The sequence below is a fragment of the Tachypleus tridentatus genome, chromosome 13 (genome assembly GCF_004210375.1).
Source record: "Tachypleus tridentatus isolate NWPU-2018 chromosome 13, ASM421037v1, whole genome shotgun sequence".
Taxonomy (NCBI): Eukaryota; Metazoa; Arthropoda; class Merostomata; order Xiphosura; family Limulidae; genus Tachypleus; species Tachypleus tridentatus.
This window is the reverse complement of record NC_134837.1, coordinates 243,436,084-243,451,267: the sequence shown is the minus strand read 5'-3', so window position 1 is coordinate 243,451,267 and position 15,184 is coordinate 243,436,084. Positions and strand designations below refer to the sequence as shown.

At 32.4% G+C, this 15,184-nt stretch overlaps 1 protein-coding gene across 1 annotated transcript in view; it reads left to right on the top strand.

Annotated features, from left to right (window-relative positions):
* Nucleotides 1-5,021: 5,021 nt before the first annotated feature.
* Nucleotides 5,022-15,184, top strand: part of LOC143238909 (uncharacterized) — a 32,095-nt gene continuing 21,932 nt past the window's right edge. The window contains exons 1-3 of the mRNA XM_076479557.1: nucleotides 5,022-5,178; nucleotides 11,219-11,670; nucleotides 14,236-14,359. Coding sequence (XP_076335672.1) covers nucleotides 11,360-11,670; nucleotides 14,236-14,359 — 435 coding nt within the window. The 5' untranslated portion in view covers nucleotides 5,022-5,178; nucleotides 11,219-11,359. The remainder of the gene's footprint in view (nucleotides 5,179-11,218; nucleotides 11,671-14,235; nucleotides 14,360-15,184) is intronic.

Below are 15,184 nucleotides of genomic sequence, written 5' to 3'. Positions count from 1 at the left end.
TAATAACAATTAGTTTTGTTTTGTTTTAGAATTTCGAGTAAAGCTACATGAGGACTATCTGCGCTAGCCGTTCCTAAGTTAGCAGTGTAAGACTAGAGGGAAGGTAGTTAGTAGTCACCACCCACCGCTAACTCTTAGGCTACTCTTTTACCAACGAATAGTGGGAATGACCGTCACATTATAACGCCCTCACGGCTGAAAGGGCGAGTATGTTAGTGCGACGTTCTAACCCGCGACCCTCATATTACGACTCGAACACCTTAACCCACCTGGCCGTGCCGGGCCCTATATAAACTAGTAGTTACAACAATAACAATAATTAATGAACTAATAAAAATAACTACAAAATAAAAGTATGTAATAAGTGTGTGTTTTCTTATAGCAAAGCCACATCAGGTTATCTGCTGAGTCCACCAAGGGGAATCGAACTCCTGATTTTAGCATTGTAAATCCGTAGACTTACCGCTGTACAAGCGAAGGACCATGTAATAAGTAATATATTTTTAAATAGCAGAAATAATGAAACAAGATCAGAGGAAACGAGATCAAACAAGCTGACTGTATTAATTTTGAGTTTGTTAAGAAAATATAAGAAGTTTAAAAACTGACAAAGCTACCGGGTCAGATAATATTTTCCCAAGAATTTTGAAGGAATTTTAAAGATTTGATATGTAAACCATTTACTATTATTTTTTGTAGGTCCTGATCAATGGAAATGTACCAAAGGATTGGAAGTTACATAAAGTAATTCCTCTTTTCGAAATAAAATTATAAACTCATTTGTCTTACATCAGTTGAGAGAAAAGTTTTGAAAAGCCTAGTAAAAGATGTTTTGCTAAGTATTTTAACAACATTTAAAATTTTATTGGATAGTCAATATAGTTTCATTTAGAGAAAATCTTGGCTTACAAATCTTTTGACATTCTTTGAAAATGTTACTGCTTGTATAGATGAGGATAAAGGTGTAGATTTGTTTATCCTGATTTTCAGAACGCATTTGACAGGGTCTCACATAAAAGGTTTGTAAAAAATTGTTTCTATAGATTTGGGAAATAAGTTAGCTAATTGAATAGGAAAGTAACCGGATGGAAAAGAATTTTTGTTCGTTTGTTTTTTTGGAATTTCGCACAAAGCTGTTACAAATGGAGTTCAGTCAAACTGGATTAATGTTACAAAGTGGGTACCTCGGGGCTTAGTCTTAAGACCTTTGCTCTTTTAGATATATATCAATGACGTAGATAAAGTAATAGTCAATAAATTACTTAAATTTTCCACATTGGACTATCTACTGAGTCCACCGAGGGGAACCAAACCCTTGATTTTAGCGTTGTAAATCCGTCGACTTACCGCTGTACCAGCGGGGGACTGTTAGTTAAGTACAGATTGTTAAGATTATTCAGGAGTTAATTTTGTACCTTGTTCAGTGGATTTCAATTTAGTAACGAAATTTTAATAATTCAGTAGTTAACCAAATGTTTCTCAGTAATCTACTTACGCTATATCTGAAACAGTTGATCTCGTAAGTACTGTTATGTTCATGTACACCCTTGTGCAAATTAATTGAAACAAATGGTCATTTTACAATATTTTCAGCATGGCGGCCAGTGTAGGCTCGCTGGACCCACTGATTTCCTTTAATAGCCATTTTCTCACACAGACAGCATCATTAGCTGTGTTTTGCAGTACGGTCGATCTATTTTTAGGATATATGACGAAATTTTGAGGAATATTACGTCATTCGAAATTGCGTTAGAAGGGCAAGGAGACCAGTCAATAAACAACTTCTTACCAACTCAATGAAGAAAAAACGGTATCAATGGGGTCTAAAATACAAGAACTGGACGTAAGAACAATGAAAGAAGGTATTATTTAGTGACGAGACTCATTTCTTCGTACAGGGTCAAAGAAGTCTGCATGTTCGCAGATCTCCAGGTAAGAAACTTCGAGAACCTCACATCAATCAGTTCGTAAAACATCCCTTGAAGAAGATGTTTTGGGGTTTTTCAGCTACTATGGCGTCGGAGGCTTACATATCGTAGAAGGTATGATGCGAGGACCACAGAACATCGAAGTTTTGCAGAGAAGAGTCGTTCCAGAATTGAAAAAGAGATTTCCAGATGGATCTGGCATTTTTCAGCAAGATCTGGCTCCGTGCCACACATCGAAACTTGTGAAGAATTTTTTGACTACAACACGAATAAAGGTGCTGGACTGGCCAGGAAACTCTTCGGACTTAAATCCTCTTGAAAATCTTTGGGCGATTTGCAAAGAAAGACTTTGAGGAAAAGACTGTACTACGAAAGATAAGCTAATTGAAGCCATAATTGAGGTGTGATACCGTGATCCAAAAATATTAGTAAATATTGCAGTCAACTCGTGGACTCGATACCAAAGCGGATTAATGATCTTCTGAAAAATGAAGGCGGTCATATCATGAATTAATTTGTGAGTAATTTTTGGATTCTCAGAAATAAAACGCAAAAATTGAAAAAAATCATAATTTTCCGTCTTGTTTCAATTAATTTGCACAAGGGTGTAAAAGATGACCGTGGTATTGTAAGGAAAATAATAATATAAACAGTATAATTGTCAGGCGAGAATTTTGAATTTTGATTTTACACAGTTTTATCCCCCAAAATTTAAGAAATAAAACTTGTTTAAATTCTGATTAAAATTTATTTAATATTTTTAGTTATCTAACGAGTTTTTAAACTATACAACTTAATTAGATATATAATGTAAAGCTTACTTTTCCAGAAAAAAACACAAAATGCAAATACTAACTTGCGACAATTATTGTGTGAACTCCTTTAACAAAATAAGAGATTGAAAGTTTAAAAGTTTACTACCAGATAACTGGGACGTCTTGTTTAACTTGGAAAAAATAATATAACTTATACACATCACAAGATTTTAGGGAGATTTTAAGAACAGCTTGGTAGCGCCAGCTGGTTAAGGCAAGCGACTCTTAATCTGACGGTCGCAGGTTCTATTTCCATTCATACAAACATGCTCAGCTTTTCAAACGTGAGGGCGTTATTACGTGACGGTCAATCCCAGCTGCCTTCCTTATAGTTTTGCACTGCTAAATTAGGGACTGTTAGAGCACATAGCCCTCGTGCAGCTTTGCGCGAACTCCAAAACAAACAAAAGTACAGCTCGGTAACTTTTTATGATGTTCCAAAACAATCCTTTTTAATAGTTCCTTAAATATCTCTGCTCTATGTAAACCACCATCCCTATATTCTTCATTTGCATCGTGATTTTTAAACATATAAAGTCTAGAAAATGTAGTTGTTGAAGATGAAAATTTTAATGTGACTTCAATAGTTTGATCTGCTTCTTTTCTGTTTGTTTTTCTGAATTTCGCGCAAAGCTACTAGAGTACTATCTGCGCTAGTTGTCCCTAAGTTAGCAGTGTAAGACTAGAGAGAAGACAGCTAGTCATCACCACCCACCGCCAACTCTTGGGCTACTCTTTTACCAAAAAATAGTGGGATAGATCGTAACATTATAATGCCCTCACGGCTGAAATGGCGATCATGTTTGGTGCGACCGGGATTCGAACCAGCGACCCTCGGATTGCGAATCAAACGTCTTAACACGCTTGGCCATGCCGGGCCTGTTTCTTTTCTGAAGCTGGATACATGGCTGAACGGTCGAGTCTTGAAAGTATTGTATGGAACATCTGGCATTAAGCACACATTAAAAATTAAGTTTGCAAAAATAATTATCTTTACGAATTACGATTTATTGTATATTTATTAAACATCTTTAAGTTAAGTGGAAAACAAACACACGTATTTGTAATTATTAAAACCTCACACTTCTTTTCTTCCAACTTACGAGAATTTGCATGTCTGCCGGTTATGTGAAACTGCATGTTTTCCAATATTATCATATTTGCAAATTTTTTAACCTCCTTTCATCCTGATAGACTGTGCATCCTCACCGCCGTGTGGGTCTAGCTTCTTTAGTCATCTTCAAAATGCAGGGCGCATTTTATACCCCATATTATAGTCTGTACCCTAGTGACTTTTTTTTTACCTAGCATTATTGTGTAAGACTTGTTTTATATTGTAAATGTGTTATATATGTATATAAGTATGTTCATTTGTTGTCAGGTGCGAAACTGCGCAATGGGATATCTGTTTGTTTGTTTTTGGAATTAGGCGCAAAGCAACACATTGAGCTTTATGTACTCTTTTCACTACGGATATCGAAATCCGGTTTCTTGTGGTGTGAGTCCAGACATTCCGCTGTTCTACTGGGGGGCAGGGTGTTTGTATTATGCTCATTTCAGGTATCGACACCTAATTGTTAGTGTATTAAGCCTTGAGATTTATCGATGAGCCACAGGGGGAATTATGTTATATGTATATATATTTATTTTTTTCTTACTAACCTATTGTTGAATGCTGAGTTTTATTCGAAATATTAAAAAATAAATAAAATCACAAAACAATCATAATCAAAATCGAATTAAACAAGTTTAGGAACCTTTACTTAAAACAAACTCACAGAAAAAAAATGTTGCCAAGTGTTTTAAAAGTGGTTCTGTGTCTTCGTTGCATAAACCAATGACTTATAAGTACAATACCTGTTGAACTTGCTGAATAATTCTGCTTCTTTTATCATTAACAACAATGGTACGTATTACATCATGTATAATCTCTTCAAAAATATTACCACAGTACACAAAATTTTCTTTTGGTTTTCAGAAAGAAGCGATATGTACACTGAAGTCACTGTAATATTTAAAAAAAATGAATCTTGGTTTATAGTTTGCTATTTACAAATAACGGTTTAAACAATTATTTTCAATAGATATATGCACACCAAAAAAAATCTTGAGTGTAATATCTCGTCGTCATTATGGCGGTTAAAAAATTGCAAACCAGAAATAAAACAAATGAAATTATTTCATTTTGAACTTTTACCATAAAATAAACAACGCAACATGTTAAAAACTCCTGACATCACCATGCAGTAAAATTTGATTGGTGTAATATATTGCCACATTACCTGCCCAATGACTTTCATCGTTGTTATTTGTTTTTTGTGAGTGAGATGTAGGAATAATTAAGAAGTGACCTGAATGTTATATTTGTATTAAAAACTATTTTACCAATCTTTGCATTCCGTGCATGGTTATTTCAACAAGTTATTTATTTTTTGGTAAGTTAAAAAGATATCTTATATGTTTTTTTATGCTTCTGTTGTTTACGTTACTTATTGAAACACCGTAGGAAGATAATCTTGATGTAAGCTAGGCCTGATTAGGCTAAACATACGGAAGTGAAACTGTCAACTGGTACGTTAAACAACGGGTGTAAACCGTGAGGGGGCGCCATTATTATTTATCAGTTAGGGCACAATGTAAAACTTAAAATACGTAATGTAAATAGAATGAACTTATCATGCAGTGTTGGTTTTCTACTGTTTATAAGGCAAAACTTTGAGATTTATGTAACTTCGTATAGACCGAAGGTGAACCGTTAAGGAGTGATAATAACTGATAACGGATAAATTTATTGGAGCAATGTGGTTTATAAAAAACAAAACAAAACAAAGTTTTTGTTCCTGTGTTTAAAATCAAAATATGATGGGTTCATAACTAAAGCGTTGTAAAGTATAAGGAATTTTGGAGTATGTTTTGAGATGTTCTTTTGCTTTTTTTTTTTTTTTGGTTTATTTGTGTTATTGATCGTTGTTTACGTTTCATTCGGATGTTACTATTGGATGTTATGCATCTGGTTATTTTTCCATACATGTAGAAAACTCGAGCAGAAACTTGAATCAGCATTAGTGACTGTAATTTATAAGAGTATGTGCCTTTTGTATATTTTATCAGTACCATTGTACTTAACGTTCTTATAATAACAAATAAACACGAAAATATTTCAAAATTGCATACAAGAAGAAAAGGTGTAAATTGTGTCTTTGGTATATGTGTAATATATCTCATTACATGAGCCTTTGAAGCACATTTTATAGGTGCCTGAAAAGTCTGGAACCACAGATGATTTACAGTTTTTCTCAATGTCAGATACATGACTGATTATGATGCTATCAGTGCATGAGGAGGAGGTTTAGTTAATCTGGCTGTCATATTAAACATTTTGAATTTCAAGAAAATATATGCAAAATTGTCTGTAAAATTCTTTGAAGTGCTAATAGTTGTAGACTTTTTGGATATCTTGTGTATATATATGTTTACTATGTAAGGCACATTAATTATATGATATTATTTCCTCTTTGCTTTTGTTGATGACTATTCAGGCTTTGTCAGTTTGAAATTTGTTGTCAATATGCTGACAAAGAAAATGACTTTCATAATACATACTGAGAAACGTGACTCCACAGCAGCTGTTGGCTTACTATTTACATGACTGTTTACAAAATAGTTCTAAATAACCAGTGATTTATGAACCTTCTCACTGGACTGATTAAATATTTCAGGCCTCAGACTGTTGATTAAACAGTTTATCTAAACTGGTATTTGGTGACTTGTTAGCATTATCAGTCCTGCAGTTTCCAACATCAAAAGGATAATTAAGTGGAACCTGGCCACCTGCAGCAGTTAAGATAATATTGTTGTTAAGTTGTCAGATAAAAGTTCCTATAGTTATTAGCTCTTATTGACTCTGTATTGAGACCTAGTACATTAAAACTCCAGCAGTAGTAAAAATGACATAGGGGAATGAGAAAATGAAAGTGTTGACAAATGATAATTCTTTATGTTGTCATTTTGCTGATGAATTTGAGTGATGCATCAGAATACCCATTTAAATGAAACTGATGTCCATTCAAAATTTAGTTAGGGTTCTGTAGATTTGAAAGTTTCCAGAGCTTCACTATTATAATCATTGATCATTATAAATGGTGATGATGAAGTAACTATATATAGACCCAAAACACTGTCTTGTCATCTACTCTTGCATTATGGGTAACTTTATGGATCTGGTAACTGGATCCCTTTGGTGTTAAAATTTAGCTTTTATGTATCCCCTAGGATTGATTCTGGTTCTAAATAGTCCACATATGATAACAACACTCACATTTCTGGTGTGCACCATCTGTTAATCTCAATAGAAATACAAGTATTTTGCAAGAGCTTGAGGACGAAGAGGAATTGAGTTTTATGTCTACCAGTTATTTTGCATGCATGGAAATTTTGTGTTTTAAGCAGTAATTATTTATTATTTGGGAGGATGTAGAGAATGTTGTTAATATTTCACTGATTTCAATACATTTTAGTCTGTAGCTTTAACATTAGTCAGTCATAAAATTTATAGTCATCAGTTAATATCCTCACACTTACAGGTTATTACCGAAAAGAACTAAATGTAAGCTAAGAGAATGATGTTAGTGTTATTGAGGTCACCTCTTATCCATGAAACAATCAATCAATCAAATCCAAAGTAAATGTAGCCGCCCAAATATGTATTACCTGCCCATAAAACTTTAAGTTAGATTAACAGCACAGAATACATCATTAGGTAAACTATTTAATAAGTTTAACCAAAATAGTAATTTTGCAGAAAGAAATCTGCACTGGAAAATCCAAATTTCAAACTTATTGGCCTTGATATTCATATTTCCAGCAGTATTATTTATCCACTCAGATTACTGGTCAAAAGACTATTTAAACCCCTATCACAGCTTGTGATGCCTCAACTCTGATTGTTTTACATGTAAGAAAACTGGCTATGATACTTTATCACCTCTATTTAACTTCAGTTATTTAAACCACAAATATATATATTCCATCTATGATGAAAAACCAAAACTGCATACATTATTCCTGATGAGGCTTCATTAGATTTTTATAAGGCTATAATAACAATTCTTGTTTCAAGATTTCTCCAGACAGAACCTAATTTTTTGTTTCTGAGAAATATTATTTGTGTTTTGAGAGAGAGAGAGAGAGGATTTGGATATGACTGTTTGGTTATTGTGAAAGCCTTAAACTTTTAACTCCTAAATATGGGGTGAATGGAATCCACCCAGCTCATAACCATGAAAGTATCCATGAGGGTAATTATACTGTAATTTTTGACAATGTATATTCATCTTTACAAAATTTTGTATATTATTAGCAAACATTAGAAGGCTCTCATACACAAAATATCAGGTTTGTAAATTGAAGATTTGCTTGTGATTTTTTTTTTATCAGAATGTTGACTATCCAACATGAAAAGTAATTTTGATCTTTAGATCAAAAAGACTTCTTTATCTGAAAATTGTCCCAAGTTTTATTTACATAATCTGTCTTTCTATGTAATCATAAAATGTTTTTTGAATAAAACTTTAACAACTGCAGTATGTGTATCTTCACAAAATTTGTCAGAGTTTTACTAAAGATTAAAAGTTTTTTTGTACATAAAAAATCACGTTTTTAGTAAAGACGTATTTGTGAAAATATCAAGTCTGTTTTGTTGCTCGTCCAAGTGCGATGTGATTTGCATGTTATGATTAGAAAAACCATTATTTGATTTGTCCTGAAATTCTCAGATATTATTTGTGTAATATATTAAAACCTCCTAAATACATTTCAAACATTTGTTTTTAGTAAAAATTTATATTTTATCCATATTCTCTACCCTAACTAAAAAATAAGCAAATATAGATTATGCTTTTTTCGTTTTAGAATGACAATGAATTATAACATGAAAACATAAATGTTTATTCTAAATAGCTTAAACCTCATAGCATAAGCCATTTATATATATTTATTATTTTTAGTATATTAACTTTCCAGTTGTTCTTTTCTAACATTTCAGAACTGGCATTGGCATGGTACATGTGCACTTGTGTTATCATACCCAAGAATATAAAACTGGTCTTTAGAAAGTAACTTATTTTGGCTGTTTTAGTCTAAAATAGCCATATTTCATATATATTATATATTTATATTTATAATTACTATTTACAAATAAGGTATTTTTTGTAAACTGTACAACAGTAAAAGAAGTATAGCAAACTATTATCCCCTCAGTTACAAACTGTGTACTTGTTTGTTGCTTGCTATAAATTGCTAAGCCTATCAAATTTTTACTGTTTATGATGTGAAACAATAATTTTTTGAGGTTTTATACATACTTTTGAAATAATAAAATATTGTAAATTACTACATCGGTACCATAGAATTCCAGTATAATGTATCAGACTTAATAACTAAGTTGTATTTATGTTTAAAAAAAAATGAAATTTCAAGCTGACTAAAGACTTAGCATACCATCTTGAAGCCTTGGATTGAAAGAATGAGTTGACATCATAATATTTCAAAGTGGTTGAGTCATAAAATATGCCATTTAAATGTGGGAGTATTGTTGGGTAATTCAGTATAGAAATTGTTGATATGTGAGATTAACTGCACATTGAAAGCATTTAACATGAAAAATCTGATAATTATGTCTGTAGTGTGTCCAGTCTGGTACTCTAAACTATATTTGGTGATGGGAATTCAAACTTACAACCTGTAGATTGGAAATCAATCTCCAGGCCATGCTTTAACCATAGAATCTTGCTATTCTCTTTCTAACTAGGACAACTTTTAGAATTAAAAAAAATTATTAATTTTCAGAGCATGGTGAAACCTCATCTTTCATATAGAGGATAGGTTGAGTAACAATGTATTTGAGACATTTAGCAGTTGTTTTTTTTTTACACTTTTCAAGAATGAAACATGAGAATGTTAGGATACTGAGCTTATAACATCAGAGAAAGTTACTGTGAAAGCTGTGTCTTCAGTCTGTTTGTTACATATATTGTGTTAAAATTGAATAATATGATGTGTTTTGATAAACAGTTTTCGTAAATTTGGTGAACTTTTGGAAAAGTGCATAGGGAAATTTGGAAGTTGTAACAAGTATTGGAAGGAAATAGAGAAAGGCTGGGGATTTAAAACAAAAAAAAATACCAAAATCAATAATTAGTACACTTTTCAACATATAAACTAAGACTAGGAATGATGTCACTTATTGTTTCAGCCATTGTTCACAAAAATAATTGCATATATGTGTTTACAACTATGGGTTTTATGCATGGCAACCTCATTGAGAACTAGCACAACTTCTGTTAGACCTGCCACTTGGAGCACTACTGTTAGCTTGATTAGAGTTTATTTTTGGGCTGTGTCGAACATATTAATGATATTGGGGCTTTGAAAATGTCTTGTATGAAAGAAGTGTTATTGTTAAAGAAAAAAAGATATATTTAATGAGTGGCTACTGATAGACCTCTAGAGCACTGTGTTGTGTGTTTAGCTGTGATAAAACAGCAGAGAGAGTTCTTTGTTGTACTTGTAGGAGTTTTGAATTTAAGAATGAGAAGGTTATTGAAACTGTTATTTGAAATGATGAAGCCTAATATGAAATACTGTGTAGTTTGGTTTACTTGCTACATAACAAATTATCATCATGCTGAAAAGATAACTGGGACTGTGTTCAAAATTATTATTTGGTTTAAGCCATTAAAAGCATGGATTGAAGCTTAGTTTTGAACATATTTTTTCTGTAAAGTAAAATAATTGAAAGAAGCTTGATTTATTGATTCAGGTATTGTGAGTTTGGATAATTTTCATAATGTTTGTGTAGTAAGAGGAAATCAGAAATACATTAATTTCTTGTTTTTTTAAACATAAAGGGAGTTTGATTCTGACAGAGAACTTTTACAGTTAGAGTTCTGAATGATGGAATGGTTTACCTGGTAGTGTGTATTATTACAATGTTATTTGTCAAAAGTTTTATTGAATTGGTACAGTGTTTGGATGTGCTGTTGGGCTTTGTTTTAAAGAGAGTTCTGTTGTAATTATTATTGTTTGCTTGTTTTTATAGGTAAGATGCTACCATACAAAAATCTTTGTCCTTATAAAAATTAATTTCCTTGATACAAATGAGAATTTCTTTCTTGTATTTGAATATTACTTTTGTAATTACATGAGAAAGTATCTTTCGTGAAACAAGTAATTTTAGTTACCAATATTATAAAACAAAGTTTTTTATTTTTCATTAAAAGAGACTGAGAACAATTCATTTTGTAATAAAATTTAATATCAAGATTTCAGTGTTCTCTGACCCATACTAACTGTTATGTAACAAAGATTTAAATTTAGGTTTTTTTGAGTTAGATAAATTATTTTATAGATTGCTTTTTATGTCTTAGAATAATGTTTTAAGTGTACTAATATTCAATGTTATTTGTGTTTGTACAGGTTTCTGGTATACTTTGTGTTCTTCAAAGTACCTGGCTACTGCAAACATTATATCTTGCACTTCACTTTGTTGGGTCTACTGATCGTGTACATGTTCCTTTTTTTACATTCACACTTGACACCATCTAAGCAAGTTACAAAATGAAGGATGAAGTATCTGCTGCAGTAACTTTTTTAATCCGTCTTATGGAGAAAAACCTAAATTTAAATAATGCTAAAGTAGAAGAATTTAAAAACCACTTAAATGATTTACTTATGGAAAGATTTCAAAACCACTGGTTTCCAGAAAAGCCTTGTAAAGGGCAGGCATATCGATGTATTCGGGTAAATGAAACTGAACGTAGAGATCCAGTTCTTCAGAGAGCAGCTCAGCAATGTGGTCTGAAGTACGAAGATTTGAAACTTCCATCTGAGTTAACGTTATGGGTAGATCCTCAAGAAGTGTGTTGCAGGTAAAATATAATATTTACATTGTGCTTGAAGGGCATTGCAAAAAAAAAAAGTATGCCATAAGCCATTTAATCCTATGTACCTCTTGATTCACATGGTTTAACTGATTTTCACATTAAGACTATCATGAAACAAACCACAAGTAGAGGTGCTACACACATGTGACTTTTCTGTATTATTCTACTCGCCACTTCTCATTTGGCAGTGCTCATGTTTTAACGTGTAGTTGGTGGTGGTTAAGGTTTGAATTATATTTGACTAACCATGTATGATCCATTTCAACCTAGCCACTAAATGTCTTGGGGCATGCCCCTTAATTTACCTATTTGATGTTGATAAGGGAAATCAAAATTATTATATTTTATGGTTTGGATCACTGTCCAACTGTGTTCTACTCCATTGGGATGCATTTACAACCATTTTATACTTGGATTTTCCACACGTTTTCCATGACTGGGAAAGAGTATCTCTGGTACAAAAGTGGTGTGGTTTTCCACATATTATCTTCTTAGGTTCCCTCGTTAGGGTATCTTTCAGGTGCTTCTTCTTTCTCCATTGCACTGGTCCCTCTATCTATTCAATGTGGAGTTCTGGCTATGTGTGTGAGAGGAAATAAGGTAAGTAAGATGTCTTGTTGGAAGTTATAATTTTCATGAACTGAAAATGCATTTCTGATGGCTAATTACTTCCACTTCCCTTTTTTTCCACTATCAACCAGTACTTAAGTTTTTGCTTCAACTTGAAGTGATAGTTAGGTAGAATAGCATAGAGGGAGTCACCTGAATCATGTGGGTGTTAGGTGCTTCTATTGGTGGAGAGATTTTGCATGATAGTTTACATGCAAAAATCAGTTAAACCATGTGAATTGAGGGGTGTGGGAGTGAAAAGCTTGTGGTATGTGAAACATTTTTTTTGGAAATGGAGGGCAGCATTGAATGAGAATAGTTATGTATGTGAGAAGAAGTAAGTACCTGTTGGGAAATACACTTTCAGCATAGGAAAAGTTATAATTAATCTGAAAGTTGTTAACATGCTAAAAAAATATGAAATCGGAAGATAACTCTTCCTGAAAATTGATGTCAGTTGGTTAGTTACATCTACTAATAGCAGGAAACTTGTGAATCATTTGTTTATTTGCATGGCTGACACATCAAGTAATATTCAGCACGAATCAGCCCAACATTGTTTAGTAGGGAACCTAGGATGAACAACAGGGGATCGTGGGCTGTCGTGTTATTTTGATAGATCTCAATGAATGAAGAGTGGCAGAACTTGTAAAGTAAAAAAAAATATCTTTATGAAAATATCACGTGATGAAATGTATGTAGATTGTACTGTGGTTGTATCATATTGGTCATTATGCTATTCTTCTTGTATTTACTGTTGAGTCTTCATTGTAGAAATGGCATTTTACTTTGAGAATTGCCAAGGAAATCATTTGATAATGTATTGTGCATTTGCTTCAACTTTAGTGCTTTATCTGTGGGCTTTATTGTGCCACTAGTTGCACAAAATATTGAAACAAATGATTCCTTTTTCATGATTCTAATTCTCTCTCTTTTTTGTTTTAAGGGTAATGATACTATTGTACCCACATTTTTAGGTTTTGTTATCAGTGCAATAATCAGTTCCAAATATGTGATTCAGCTAGTATGTCGCATCAGTTGGGATATCTTCAGATACGTTCTTTCATAATCAAATCTGTACCCACAGTTTGGTTTAATCTTTACACTTAAACCACAACATTCACAACCTTTCCATAGAACTTTTATAGCATGCATCATTGCTACATCGTTTTACTTTATATTTATAAGTAACTTCTCCAAACTGCTTCTTTTATTTCCTGGTCAAGCAACCCAGACCTCAAAAATAGTGACAAACTTCGTCTTTTTGTCGTCTAAACAACTCGGACCTTTCAGAAATACTCTTATGGATCCATATCAAGTTGCTTGTCTGGATCATGTGACAGGTGTTAAAGTAATTGTAAGGTGCCAAAAAAAAAATAGTGTCAAGCCTGTAATGTCATATCTGTTGTGAGAGGACCAAAAGCTACACACAGTATTCTGAATGAGACCTTACAATAACATTTTTGCTCTTGAATCCAGATGCCTTATAAACACAAGCTAAGAAGTTATGAGAAATGAATTGTAAGATTTTGTTTGAATAAAATTTAATATTTATATATCAAGTAATTTCTCAAAGAATAGATAAATATATTTGTTAATTAGCAGGTTGCTTCCATCAGAGTCTCAAATGATAATACTAATAAATAAAACAAATGCTATTCATCATCAGAGTTTTACATAATTTGTTCAGTTTTATAGTATGAAATTTCATCAGTTGAAATATTAATGAAGATTCTTCTACATATATATATAGGATTATTTCAGAGTTACTAACTGTAAATATTTAGCTTATGAATTAAAAGAGAAAAAATGTGTTTTTTTCCTTGGATATTACAAATTTTTTCATTGCAACATCAACAATTATTTATCTTTTAAGAAAATTTGGTGTTATGAATTTCACTTTATAGTAACTCAATGTTTATTAAAATTCTTTATTTTTAGGTTTGGTGAACACCAAGGATCTTTCTGCACTGTAGCATCTTTCAAAAGTGGAAGTAAAGAAAATTTTGTTCATCGAATTGATATTGAAGAATTAGAAAAAATCTCTCAAGAAAGAGCTAGAAAGGTGTGTTATACACACAACTTTAATGGCAATATTTTGCTTCTTCATTTTTGCTTTTAAACAATAAAAGTAATTAAGAAATTGCATTATAAAACAAATTCTTATACATTATCATGTAAACTCTGTAGGATTTTATATGCCACTAATGAACTGTTTTCTGAAATGCTATGATAATCTTGCCTCAGTTATTCACTTTTATACCAGAATACTGAGCATTGAAATGTAAAAAACTGTGTCCCTTACTTCCAAAATATCCTTACTTCCTCTTATTGCAGCTATTACTCAACTTCAAAGGTTTCTTTACCTTTGTCCATCTAAATAATGGTCTGATTTTTTTTTCTTTCTTGTTTCTTCCTGTCTTTTATTCCCACACAATTGCCTTGGAAATATCTGTTTCACGACACTCTCCATCTATGTCAATGTACCCTCTCTTCTAGTACTGTATGTAAGTACCTTATTCGAATGATATTATAATTTTTCAAGACTGATCCATTTTACAGTCTTTAACATCTGCTCATAATGGGAAGGAATGGTGGGAATGTATGAGTGGAGATAAATATTACTAGAAATACATTTTTCATGTAAGATAATGTTAATATCCAAAATGTACTTACCTCCTTTGACACATCATTTAGAATCCCACATTTGAAAAGGTGAAGGGGCCAGCATTTTGGTCTGCAGTACCTCACCCTCAGGCATTGGTAGTAGATCCATTTATACTGGATGGGATTGCACCTCTGTCTTCTTACCAGTTTGTCTGTTTCCTATAGTCTTAGCTATGATTCATTCAATTTCTTGTCATCTTCTGTTGGTATTACTAGATTGGAT